Source organism: Fringilla coelebs (assembly GCF_963513975.1).
Source record: "Fringilla coelebs genome assembly, chromosome: 7".
NCBI lineage: Eukaryota > Metazoa > Chordata > Aves > Passeriformes > Fringillidae > Fringilla > Fringilla coelebs.
Window position 1 is genome coordinate 24,543,517 of NC_140035.1, and position 12,491 is coordinate 24,556,007.

General features: G+C 37.9%; 1 protein-coding gene across 5 annotated transcripts in view; it reads left to right on the top strand.

The window, feature by feature from the left end:
• The window catches only part of NBEAL1 (neurobeachin like 1), an 81,328-nt gene that overhangs the window by 31,199 nt on the left and 37,638 nt on the right, over window positions 1-12,491 (top strand). For all 5 annotated transcript variants that reach the window (XR_014616328.1, XR_014616329.1, XM_084209813.1 and 2 more), the window contains exons 11-19: window positions 3,235-3,318; window positions 4,830-4,928; window positions 5,030-5,610; window positions 6,216-6,348; window positions 6,905-7,024; window positions 8,185-8,488; window positions 9,365-9,450; window positions 9,765-9,854; window positions 11,332-11,500. Coding sequence is in view for 3 of the 5 variants with exons in the window: in XM_084209813.1 (XP_084065939.1) it covers window positions 3,235-3,318; window positions 4,830-4,928; window positions 5,030-5,610; window positions 6,216-6,348; window positions 6,905-7,024; window positions 8,185-8,488; window positions 9,365-9,450; window positions 9,765-9,854; window positions 11,332-11,500 (1,666 nt within the window). In the remaining 2 variants the exon portion in view is untranslated. The remainder of the gene's footprint in view (window positions 1-3,234; window positions 3,319-4,829; window positions 4,929-5,029; window positions 5,611-6,215; window positions 6,349-6,904; window positions 7,025-8,184; window positions 8,489-9,364; window positions 9,451-9,764; window positions 9,855-11,331; window positions 11,501-12,491) is intronic.

Genomic DNA, 12,491 nt, shown 5'->3' on the forward strand with positions numbered 1-12,491 from the left:
GTAATTTCTATGGAAAGGAAGGGTAGAGCAAATCTATACCACTATTTCTGCTATAGATATCCCAAAGAATTTGGGGTGTTCAAGGCTGTAGTTCTACTCATACTTCCTAGTCATTTTCAGTACTACAATCTTCTAAGATGTAAATCCTTTTTTTTTTTCCTTTAATGTTTGCTGGTTTTAAGGCTCATAGTCAAACTGTCTTTCCTTAACTATGCTTTAGGGTTAGAGATCTACACAAAAGCTTTTCAAAACTGCTTGGTTGAGTTTTGATGTTGTGAATGTCACTTTTTGCCAGTGATATCCAAAAAGAGGGACTGTAATTTAGGGGTATCAGGAGGTGCTTATTCTGAACTGAGAGTCAATTAACAATCTGGTTTGTCAATGCTGAATCTTTTCTCATCTGTTTAACTATCTCAGAGGTCCGACTTTGAGCAAAGTACAATGACCTCTTAACAGTATGTCTGATTTTAAAAAAAAGTGGTTTTTGAACAGCTTTTAATTGGAAAAATTAAAACCATGTAGATATTGTAAAAAGAAATCTATTTTTCTTTTTCACATGTCTTATGAGAAATGAAGCAACTCATACCAAAAGTTTGATGGCATCTTTATTTTTTCATTGTCTCCATTTGCTTTTGTTTAGTGTTCTTATTCTTGCTGATGTTGTAGTCCTCTGAGACAGATTATAGTTACTCTGCATTGTTAAGTGCTCTTTACTGTGATGTACCTTTCAAAGTGTTTCTAACAATGTGCTTTCACACCTATGTAAGTCAAAGTAATATCTTGAATGTTGTCCTTTGTTTTGGCCTAATTTGTGGAAGTTGATTTCTCAGGTTGTTCCTCTTCAGGGAGACTAAGCTAGCAGATAGAGGAAAATGGGGCCAGGGGTGGCGGGGAGGGGGAAGAAATACTTAGGTTTTACCCACTGAAGGAAAGTGTTTATATTTTTTTAAAGGAACTTTTAAAACATTTTGATCAGGTTTTTTTTTTTTTTTAATGCATCAATAGAATCTTAAAACAGAAGGAGGTAAATCTTAGTTCTGATTACGTTACAGCTAAATTTGGCACGCAAATTGACTGCAATTGATCATGAATTTGGGTGGGTTTGAAACTGTCAAATTCAGGTACTGACTAGGAATTTAGCTACTGGACACAGAGCTGTTCCTTAGCTGAAGATGCAGTATAGGTGTATGTTTGATTTAAAGCTATTTGCAACCTGTCTGCTTCTTAGGATGATGGCAGAGATATTTTGCCCTTCTTTCTGTCCCAAAGACTGTGTGTCCCAGAAATTCTGCTACTGGGCTGTTTGAAGATGAAAATATTGCCTAGGTATCTTCAGCTTTCACCTAGGCCGAAACATAAGGGGGAGAGGGTGAAACATTTGTATCCATTTCCTTGTTAATGCCCCACTCTTGTCTTTATTTCTTACAAGTAAATTTCTTAGAGCTCTGTCATGTTGCATATTGTGAATGAAATCACAGTTGCTAAGCCAGAGATGAGTACAAATTCCAGAAAAATCTCTCTGTCTCAGTGATTACATATTTTCTTTTTCTTTTTTTTAAAGTAATTACTCCTTAGCAAAAATACAATGTAATCATCAGTATTTTTCCCCCTTTTTTGTTTTTCTATGCGAAATACATATCTAAGGCAGCCTCCACAGATTTGGCTGCAGGTAACTGTTTAATGCAATTATTTCCATTATTCTTGTCTCTGTTTCTAACAGCTGTTTTTAAATGCTAACAATAAAGTGGCAGACAAGAGTGAGAAAGACCTTACCAACAAATTACTGACAGAAATGAATGAGGACCAGGTACCTACCTAAACTGTATTTTGCTTCAGTTGAAGTCAAGACACAATCACAGAAAAATTGATTCCTGTGCTTCACCTTAACCAGCCTCCTTAAGCCTTCTGCAGCAAGATGAACTTTTGATGCCGCACAGATCAGCATTTCCTGTCTCTGGAAAATGATTTTTCTGAATAACAGATTGAATTCAGCCTATGTTTTATTCATTTGCTTCAAACTGCAGATATTGGCACTAGAATGAGCATCAGTTACACTTCTTTTAAGGAAAAGGTGAAGCACATGAATGAGATCCAAATTAATTTTCTCAACCTGGTGGTGATTCTTTTTCCCCTCCTTTTCCTCTTTTTTGCTCTTTGTCTCAGCACTGTGGTGTTTTGGATTCTGGGGCCTTGTTTGTGAATCTCAATGGTTGTGTTTGGTGTCCTGGTTCTTTGCTGGTCATCAAGAACAGATATTCACAAAACAATGGACAGGCTGAATCAGGGAGGTAGGAATAGCCTGTTGCTTCGCTTTTCCCAAATATTGTGGAAAGTCTACAAATGCCAATTTTAGTATAAATTTTATAGTAAAATTATTTGTTCTGATTAAAAATCTAAAAAAAAGAGAAATACAAGGGATGGTTATTTACAAATGGTGATTTTTAACGAATAGCTTTGGCGTTTTTGGACACAGCACAATGCTCTAACCATGTGTAAATGTTTCTTCATGTCTAATAATCTTCTGATTCTTGACATTTCACTTTCAAAATATGTCTGAGGTGCACATCATATTTCAGAGATGATGAAACAGTACGTTTGTTTGCACAGTGTTGCTACTTAGGTTTGCTGATGGATGCAAAAGAGTGCTCCAAGAGTTTTGTTCTTAAAACCATCATAGAAATATCAATATAAATAAGAATTATAGGAAAAAACCTCAAAACGTTACTTAAATTGGAGAGAGAGGTGTTGAATCAATGCAAAATGGCTATGGGTGAGGCAGGCACCTAACTGTGCTGGTGTGACTTATCTCTTAGATTTTGGGGTTGTGTCTGTGCTGCACTGGTTTGCAGGGCCTTGGATGGAGAATAAGTCACTTTATATGAACAGCAGATGCTGATTTTCACACACACTGCAAGAGATTTCCTAATTGTTTTCCTCCCTCCCTCTTGAGGTTGTCCATTAGACGCATGAGGAAAACTTGTTTGTCCATCAGAATATTTGAGGTGCAGTTTGTGTTGTGAATGCTTCTCTCCTCTTGAAGTCTGTGGTTAGTTGTCTACTGTGATGTAATTCCTTGTAGGCTGTGGGGTTTGAAATTTTGACTGGTGGGGAGATGATTTTTGAAGCATGTTACCAAACTCCTGGTTTCCCTCCTGGCAGGAGGGCACAGCACAGATTTTGGAGCTGAACTGTCTTTGCATGTTTGTATATGACTTCTGTACCTGCTCCTTTCAGGTGTTTCAGGGACACCTGGACTCCTTGGCAGTATCAACCATTCAAGCCCTCACAGCAGTAATGCACAAGTCTCCAGCTGCAAAGGTAACAGTGTCTATGCACAGGGCTGTTTCCAGCTTCTTGATCTTGTTTCCAGTTATACCTTGATGGATATTGCTAATGGAGATGAGCAGATTGTGCTCACACATTCATGCCAGATAGGAATAGCTGATTAGCATTTCTTTTCCCTTTATATGTGTCTAATGGCTGAACACTGAGTCATCTTCTGCCAAAACTGGAAGATCTGAGTGTGCTGGCAGTTGGAACCTCTGTAAAGAAAGTACATTGTTACTTGTCTCATGGATAGTCATGGGTAGACTTAGTGGGTGTTTACAGGAATTTTCAGGCAGCTGTTTGTGTTATAGTTTTATATGGCTTTAAACCAAGCCAAGACAGTTATTGCTCTCCAGATGGTGGTCATGCTATTGTCCTCTACCCTTCTTTGTAATTCTTGTAATTTGGTAAATGGATAGGTTGTGGTTAGTTTGTGATTCTGACTGGAAGCTAAGCCCATGGAAAAATAGTATATTTATTCCTGGATTGCTGAGTTAATTAAATTCAACCCTTGGCTGAATGATTCCCTGGTCTTGGCACAGGTAAAGGGATGTGACTGTACAGTGGAGGATAAAGAAAGAGTGGGAATCATTTATTTTTTTGCTACTTGCAGTACAGCCTAAGAGAGAGACAACAGGGTCTGTTATGCTCCTCCAGAGCATTACTGCAAGTGTTTATTTCTCCACTGACTGTGGAAAGCCTGGAAAGAGTTGTGTGTTGGAGATGGGGCCTAGCTGGGATTCACGGAGAGTCAGAGTTTTCAATTGTACTTCTACTGCAACGTGTGTTTTTTTTTCTTTTCATGTTTACCTAAGTAATCACCTCACTTCTGCTGAAAGATTTATTCTTTTAAAAAAAGTCATTTCAGCACAGACTATAGCCAGGAGAGAGTATCCATTCTATATGATGTGTTGGCTATTTAATAATTGAACCATAAATGGGTACTACCATTTGAACTTTTCTGGTTGATTTTTTTTTCCTTATAAAAATCAGTTAGTTTTCAGGAAACTACTGTGGAACACTTGTCTAATTTTTTAAAGTTTTTTAGGACAGGTGGTTTTAAATCTGTTCTAGGAAATTCTTTTTACGGAAAGATTAATATTTGAATACTTCTGTGTTTCAATGTAAACATTTCAAGCTATAGTTTGCACTAAAAAGATGAAAAATGAAGCTATTTATTCATTGTGATATTATTAACATTTGGATTATACCAAAGTAGTTATATTCTTTTATAGGTAATTAATAAAATACAACTTTGAACTTTTATTTATCTGTTTGTTACAGTGAAATGCTTCTCATCTGCAGCATTCTAGAGACAGTAGAATGAACAGGTTATCAAAAATAGATTTCTAACCTGTAATTATTACATTATAATTATTACGTGTCTAATATTGCATTAAACTGTCTAAATTAAAATTAAAAGTTGCTTGTCTACCTGCTGCAGTAGACAAGCAGTTTTTGTCCATTTTACTTGTTAATGAGATGGGAATTTTTATTCTCAGGAGGTCTTCAAGGAGAGGATCGGGTATGCACACATATATGAGGTACTAAAATCACTGGGTCAGCCATCACGGGAATTGCTGCAGGAACTCATGAATATGGTGAGCTGTGTTTGCTTTGAAGCAGAATCGTTTTCATCTTTCAGCAGTACTTCTGCCCCGTCTTACTGTATTTCATGTCTGAGTTTCCTGCTGTTTTTCAGGCTGTTGAAGGTGACCACATGGCTGTTGGGATACTAGGCATTAGTAATGTCCAGCCCTTATTGCTGCTGATCCAGTGGCTTCCAGAGCTAGAATCGCATGAGCTGCAGATTTTCATCTCCAATTGGTTGAGGCGTATCTGCTGTATTGACAGGCAGAGCCGTGCCACGTGCGTCAATGCAAACATGGTCATCCGTATCATCGAGACCCTCAATTCCCACTCGGCGCTCCACTGCACTTGTGCAGAGAACCTGATTGCCCTGCTGGGCTCCTTGGGGAGCCACTCCATGGGCTCAGAAGAGCTGCTCCAGCTGGTGCGGCTGCTGCGGCCGGAGGAGCCGCGGGGCGCCCACCCGTACGTGGTGCCGGTGATGCGCGCGCTGCTGGCCATGGCGCGGAAGCAGGGCCTGGCCAGCGCCCTGCAGTACTTCAACCTGCACCACAGCATGGCCGGCATTGCCCTGCCCGCCATCCACAGGTGGCCGGGCTCCGCCTTCTCCTTCAACGCCTGGCTCTGCCTGGACCAGGACCGGGTGGACCCGGGCTCCACGGGCAAAAGCGGCAAGAGGAAGCAGCTCTACAGGTACAGTTACTGTAACTGCCACAGTCTACGGGTGTGGGCCATCTGTGCTATGTGGTGCTTCTGCTTATCTTCATCGAAGGCAATACTTAATGCTTGCTCTGGGAGAGGGAGAGCCATCATCTCTCGCCACAGCCAAGTTCTGTTACAGAACTTAAGTGCAGTTTCTCTGTTGTCATGTCTTGTCATCTACAGTTTCAACATCCATAACTCCAAATTGTGGGAAGGTTCGTTGCTTAAACAAAACAACATAAAAAACTGAAACCAAATCCCTCCAACCTCCCACCCAAAACCAGAACAAGCTTTCACACGGTTTGTTGTAAGGGTAATGAACTCCGGATTTGTATAAGTGAGAAGGCACCTTCATGGTGCTTAAATAGTGCATGTTGACATGAATGCTTCTTGATACAATTTAACATATGGGTACTAACAGAAATAAACAAAATGTCTTTTTGGTTTGTTGCTTTTTTTTTTTAATAAGAGAAGTAATGATCACACAGTAAATATTGCACCACCACCAAACAACTTGAGTGGATTTTCTTCTTAATGAGTATATTGTTAGGTGGTAGTTTTAATGAAGCAAGTCCTTGATTGTGTGTCTTTTGTAGTTTTTTTACAGGAAGTGGTATGGGGTTTGAAGCCTTTATTACGTGCTCGGGGGTATTGGTGGTTGCAGTGTGCACGAAGAGGGAATATGCAACAGTGATGCTGCCTGACCATTGTTTTTTTGACTCTCTCTGGGTAAGATTTGATACTGACAAACACTTTGTTTAGGATTGTATTATTAGCTCAGAAGTAAAAATTATGGTTTTTTTATCATTTAACAGTCTACTTTATAATATTGCAGTAATTCATTGCATAAGAGCAGTTTTAATCTCAAATAATGCAAGCAATTTTCACATAGATTAGTTATTGATTGAGCTAATTTATGCATGTGTGTTAGGCATTTTTGTTGATTAATTACAGCATTAGAGGTTTTTATAATAAAATAAAACAGGCATAGATGGCTGTGGTGCTGTTTCTGCCTTACGTTTTTCTATTCCTATACTTAAGAACTGATGTGCATTACTATGAAAGAGCTGTATCTTTCTCTTCAAAAACCTGGTTATATGTAAACATTACATTTACTACTTTGAAATAGAATCAGCCGGTGTTCTTGTTACATTCTTGTTGATGCTTTGGGTTTGTTTTCTTTACTGCTTTCCTCACCAGCTTAGTAGAGATAAAGTTAAATAGTTTCATATAGTAGTTTCACTGCTCTTAATAATGACTTAATTATTTTTTATTACTTAACCAGCACAACATAACTATTGTTCACGTGCCTGGAAAGAGGCCCTTTGGTCAGAGCCTCGTGTATATCTATGTCAATGGACAGCAGAAGGTCTCTGCCCCGCTTCGATTCCCTGCTATGAATGAAGTAAGTTCCCTTCTGAGCCATAGCCTGGTAGGAGGAGCTCTCATACATCAGTGAGTGTTCAGACTGCTGCTAGTAATGTTCAGCTGTGGATACTGTCCAGAATATCATTTTGGACTGTAACTAACCATTAAGTAATGCTTGTTTAGTCATCTCTGTTTAAAGAAAAAAGTCTACCAGGTGATATTGATTAAATCGTGGGGGTTTCCTCAAAATAATTGCTTGAGCATATTAACATCATTTATGATGACATCATAATAAGTGGATTGATGTAACAGTACTCAATGAGGAATATTCCTTGTTATTTTAATGTATTTTTACTGGGTTTTTTTTTAATATTTCCTTAATATGCTGTTCCTCATTCCTTTAGTAACTGCATAAGCATTTTACGTGCGGTTAATCTGACACAAAAATCTAACAATTTTGGATGTATACACATTTTGCAATACACTAGCCATCAAGATGATTCTATGTCATGTTTAATCATCTCTGTAGGCTTTCTTCATTTCTTTTTGGGAAACAAATTTATATAAACTAGGCTATAACACCCAACATTCTTCCTTCTTTTCTAAGTTCTAATTTGATATTTGTTAAGTATATAATAAGTATCAAGTTAAGTTGGATGCTGTAATGGTAAAACCAATATAAAACTTAAAAATGAGAGTAAGTGTAGTTTTCATTTCAAGATAAAACTCTGGATTTTGGCCTATCTGTAGAATAAACATTATAAGTCTCAATGTGACTAGAAGTAGGGCAAGTAATCTTACCACGAGAGCATCTGTTTGAGTGGACTAACTGATATGAGAAATGTGCAGTACCAGATATGCTAGGCTAGTATTTTGGAATATAATCCAGAAGAGGAGTATTTACAGAGGGGTATCAGGAGTACTGTCCTTCCTGCTGTGCTCCTGCCAGCGGTCATGCAGCACTTGAGGTAACCAAATTGCTCTTAGTTGGAAAAAGGGTGTTCTCACCTATTATGAGAAGTATATGCTCTGGTTTTTGGCCTACTGTGATGGATTGCTTGTTCTTCAAGGCTTGGCAGAACTTGTTGCTTGTGACCTCCTTTATTTAGTTCAGATTTGCTAGATGCAGTCTTCAGATTTAAAGCATAGATTTACAGTATGTGTTTTATTTTCTTTCTTCCATGCATGACTCTCCAGTCTTTTACTTCTTGCTGCATTGGTTCAGCTGGTCAAAGAACAACAACTCCTCCTCCCTCTCAGATACCAGATCCACCTTTTTCCTCCCCCGTCATGCCCCACCGGACATCGCTTGGGGGCATTCTCAGCCCAGGAGGTTGGGGTGGGATGCTTGGAAAACCAGAGTTCATCACCAAAATGATCTCAGCAGGGACTCAGGACAGTGAATGGGGGTGTCCAACATCTTTGGAGGGCCAACTTGGATCAGTTATTATCTTTCATGAAGCATTGCAACCTTCTCAGGTGAAAGCATTATATTTAGCAGGTAAGTGATGATTGTACCGGTTTAGCAAAGTAAAAGGAATGAGTTAGGAGCAGGACCCCACTAAGCTTTGCTTTACACAGACACATAATGAAGAACTTAAAATCCAGAAGAACTGCAGAGCTTATCTAAGTGAGAGGGCTTTAAGGCAAATAAGCTTAACATTTACTAAGTATGTTATGAAGTTTGATTTTAAAATGTTATATTTGCATAAGCTCATCTGTTTATCATATGAGCAGACCTATGAAATTAAAATGTTAGGTAATAATTTCACTTGTAAATTTCTGATTTTTTACTGCCCTTTGCCCACATGTGTTTACAGTTGAGACTCTTTAAAAGTGTTGCCCTTATTTGTTAGGCTACTTAAAGGTGATTTATGCTTGAGAATTTTTCCATAAGAATCAATAATTAAGTGGTCATTTTGAAGAAAATATGTTGTACAGTTTCAAGTGTGAAAGGTAGGAAGTTGCATAATGACTCGAGATTGTTACAGATTGGCATTAAAACACTTACATCATTTAAAGGAAATATTTTGTATTGCTAAACAAAACTATCTTGAAGGTTACTCATTTTCTGGGCATTTAGGCTTGATGACAGAGATTAGTGACAGATATGAGATAGCTGTTTGAAGGTATAAAAACACCTCTTCTTTGTGCAGTTTAGCTTTTCATGTAGAATGTGCTCCTTTTTAAGCATACCCTCTGAAATGAAGCATTTAAGTCATAGAAGCTCTACTTCAAAGCATGTCTCAAATAGATATGGTGCAGACTGTCCTATTTTTTCTTCCAACAAATTGTTTAGTATAACATTTGTAAAGGGAAACATTAATAACCATCTTAAAAATATGTTATATGATTTTATATACCTTTTTTTTAATAGGTCCAAACTGTTTAACTCCATGGAAGTCTCAAGAAGCTGAAGTAGCAGACCTCCCCAGTAAGGTGCTGCTTCATTATACACCAAAGGTATGAAACAGGACATCTTTTCTGTTTGACTACACAGTGTGCATTGCTTTCAGGGTTTGCACTGTGGCTTTTATGGGAAGATAAGGAGCAGTGAGAGCTTTCTTAAACTGTAGTCTTGTGCAGACATAGTAGGTTTGGCAAAAGGATGGAATTACCTTGCACAATAGAGAATGTCACATCTGAAATAGCATATGTTATATTCTAGGGGTTTCATGTTGTTTAAATACTTTAATATCAGCACATTGGCACAAAATCTTCTGTTCAAGCATCTGTAGATGCTTGATGATATCATGGCTTCTTTATTTGTTTAACAGGCCTGCAAAAACCCAATTTGCCTTGACCTGTCTGCAAATCTTTTACATGGAAGACTAACTGGAAACAAAGTAGTGAATTGGGACATCAAGGTAAATGTGTTGTGAAGAGGCAGAACCTGTGACAAAAATGACAGTGATTGTGTATGTTCATCTAACTTTTGGAATACTGGAAGTTATTATCATAATGCAAATAATATTTAACAGATGCACCATGTTTTTATACTGAGAATTCATGGCATAACACTATAGCTGGAGTAGTGTTGCATTTACATTACACTTATTGAGAACTAATGAGCGCCACTGCTTTTACTGTCACGGTACATTGAAGATATTTTGTGGTAGCTGACAATTCTTCATAATAATGTTGAATGCATGTTGTGTATCAAGAGCATTTTTTCATCTCTAGGCAATTCTGTCATGGTTTTCTTGCTGTCATAAACTTTGAGTTAGATGAAGATTAGTAGGGTTTAGTTAACACTTAGGACTTGTCAGTAGAATACCACATTTATTCATCTTGAGGAAAATGTATGCACTATAAATAACATCTGCCTTTTTTTCCAAGAACTGTGAACAATTGACTGTACTTGCAAACTGTTTAATAAGGAAATATTGTTGGAGCTACACCCTACATATCCACTGTGCACATATCTCACTGTGTATATCCACTGTGCATATCTCTACAACCACTTACTGAGACTAATGTTAAGAAAATTCAGACACTTGTTAGTTAATTTTGCTGTGATATGAATAGTTCTAAAATACTTCAGTTTGTCCTCTTTGTCCAGTAATGGGCTCCACAGTGTTTGTCTCTGGACCAAGCTGGGAAAATGAGTGGGTGTCTCTGAGTAGCTTACTAAGACCCTGCTTTTGAATTGATTTGAAGTGAATCACTTCTAGAAATCTTGTGGTTGGAATATATTGCACCTTACCACAAGAAGCATTGTTTGAATAGCAGAATCCAGAATCAGTTAAATTGGAAACGTTCTCTGAGGTCATCAAGTCCAACCTGTGACCAAACACCATCTTGTTAACCAGACTGTGGCACTAAGTGCCAAATCCAGTCTGTCCTTAAACACTTCCAGGGGCTGTCTTGTGCTATCTCCACTGGTGAGAAGGAGGGGAAAAAAAGGGGACTTGGGAGACTTGAATTTTAAGGAGAGGCTTAGAACTGATGTATGTGTAGTTATTAAAAAAAAAAATTGTATTATTTAATTGCCTGAAGTTGAAAGGTTGCAGGAAGATGATTGAAGCAGAGATGTGTATAATCTTACAGTCTTCTCTTACTGCTTGCTGCAAGTGACTTAGAAATCAGCGAAATGTTTTTCCTGGTTTTTAAATATATTTAGCAGAAGATTCTTCCTAAGTTTTTGTGTCCTTCAGTTTTCAGTGTTTATATGGGGGGAGGAGGAAGGAAATGTACAAAATGTACTTGCAAAACAAAAGCTGACAGGATGGCCCATGTGTAAGTGTCCTGTGAGACATTCTGATTGGTTTGTGAGTACTCCTGTATGCAGAGTAAATTTTTGCTGTAGTGGTAATGTTTATCCTGCCTTTTCTCTTAATTCAGGATATGATCAACTGTATTGGTGGAATGAATGTGCTGTTTCCATTGCTGGAGCAGATCAGCTTTCTTGGTGCACAGATGCCTGAGAAGTCTGAAGGAGAAGCTGTGCCTCCTGAACTTGTAACTCCTGTAGAGGGTGACTGGGTGGTGTTTTCATCCCCAAAGGCATCAGGTAGGAAAGTGAAGCTGAAGTGAACTAATTTTTAAGCTTGATTTTATAAGTCCTTTTTGGAATGATGGAAGTCTGTTTATTACGTGCTGAATTTTCCAGAGCATCTATGTAAAGCTGAAAGGCTCCTTCTGTTCCTAGATAACTGACATGGATACTGAACACCAGGAGTTCAGCACTATATAAAAAACAATATAACATATTTCAAGTATAGATATATTTAATAGCATTATTTTTCTTTTCATGATTTACTGTTGTGGGTGCCAAGGTATGACATTGTTTTAATTTCTATTCTGATTATTTTGATGTAAATTATTTTTGATGTAAAACTTATTAATATCAACAGGAGAAGCTTTCCTGCAGCTTGAGTGCTGGGTCACATAACCACGTGGGGACAGCAGCATCAGAACTGTATTATTTAGCCTTTAGCCAAACTTATATTTTCTTAATAAAATATTCAGGCTCCTACCTCTTCCACACATAGTCACATTTTGGATGAAAATAAAAAGAAACTGAAAGGATGCTTAAAGAATAGGTTTTTTTAAAAGCTTTGCTAATATTGAGAATTAACTTTGACCTTAACAAAAACCACTGAGAAATCAGAGTTTGCAAGGCAGAACACTACTTTTTTTGTCAAAGATGAAATGGTAGAGCAGAGTAAAAAAATAGTGCTTCTTCTCTCTATCTTTAATTTTTTTGCATACCATGGCTAGGAAGTGTCAGTTTGCAACTACAGAGGGAAAATAACTGGAGCATTTGCAAAAGATGTTTGTAACCTACAGCCATGGATGAAGCAACTGAAGTCAGCACTGGGATCACTTTGTTCTGGAGAGGCATGGAATGGCTATGATTCTGCACAGGAAAAAAATCTAAAGACAGGCTACAGCTGAGGAACAGGAGTTGAGAATTTCAGGAAGTAGTGAGGAATATAAACACTTGATTTCACTTTTTGCCCTCTATTTTTATGCAGTGATCCAATGATAAGCCATAAGAC